At 38.6% G+C, this 1106-nt stretch overlaps 1 protein-coding gene across 1 annotated transcript; it reads left to right on the plus strand.

Annotated features, from left to right (window-relative positions):
* Window positions 1–392: 392 nt before the first annotated feature.
* LOC124892591 (F-box protein At4g22390-like) lies at window positions 393–927 on the plus strand (the record flags this gene model as incomplete). The annotated part of the gene is made up of 1 exon (XM_047403834.1): window positions 393–927. A coding segment is annotated over one exon (535 nt), but the record flags the coding sequence as incomplete, so codon positions are not given.
* Between the last annotated feature and the right edge of the window lie 179 nt (window positions 928–1106).

Raw genomic sequence — 1106 nt, forward strand, 5'->3', positions numbered from 1 at the left:
CTGCTCTGGCTCCTTTAAGATGTTCACTATACAAGTATGCATTATGAACAATCATTGGGTGGTTTTCTCAACCAAAACCAGCTAAGTTTTACTTGAACTTGTGAGCTACTAAAGCATTTGCCTTTGTCCCCATCTAGGCCATGGAAATTCACTTCCAAGAGGAAATAATTATGGACATCCTGACCAAGTTACCTGTGCGCTCTCTTCTTCGATTCAAATGTGTTTCAAAGTTTTGGAAGACACTGATCTGTGATCCTTACTTTAAAGAGAAGCATCTCAATTATGCAAAGAATGACCCAGATTCCCAAAAATTTTTCTTATTTGTCAAATATACCCCAAGGAGCATATATCTTCCATCTATTCTTGTCCTTTATCGCCGGTTCAACTGACAGGATGTACAGAAACTTGATTGCTCTTTAAACGCTAGACCATTGAGTTGCAAAATTTATTGCTATTGTGATGGGCTGGTTTTTCTGTTTGCTTCTGATGGGCTCAATAAACAGTATATGCTATGGAACCCCTCCACAAGAGAATCAATAGTACTTCCCCGTCCAGAATTTTCACTGAGTTATTGTATGTACGGATTAGCATATGATTCAGCTAGTGATGACTATAAGATCCTTAAGATTGACGCTACATCGGTTGGTCCCGAAGTATTCAATGAAATTCTTGCTTTGAAAAGTGGTTCCTGGAAAAGAGTTGGTAAACCTTCATTTCGTGTTCTCCCTGTGTCATGTGGTGTGCCATCTGGTAGGGATTGTTTGGCACTCATACATGGAACATTTCATTGGGTTGGTCTATCAAACTATGGCATTACTATTGTTTCATATAATATTTCAAATGAGGTGTACGGACAGATACCGCTGCTGGAGAGAATGCGCATATATCGCAAGAGGTACCTTGAAAATGAGGTTTCAGTATTGGGAGGTTTGCTTTGCTTTTATTCTACTGCTAATTATCAAGGGGAAGGGACTTTTAATTTATGGGTAATGAGAGACTATGGTATCAAAGAATCTTGGACTAATTTGTATACAATACGAGATACTGATCTTTATTCAACCAGACCAAAATATAGGTTTGCGGATGGTGAAATGTTACTCAGCTTC

The sequence above is a fragment of the Capsicum annuum genome, unplaced genomic scaffold, assembly GCF_002878395.1.
Source record: "Capsicum annuum cultivar UCD-10X-F1 unplaced genomic scaffold, UCD10Xv1.1 ctg48713, whole genome shotgun sequence".
In the NCBI taxonomy this organism is placed as follows: Eukaryota; Viridiplantae; Streptophyta; class Magnoliopsida; order Solanales; family Solanaceae; genus Capsicum; species Capsicum annuum.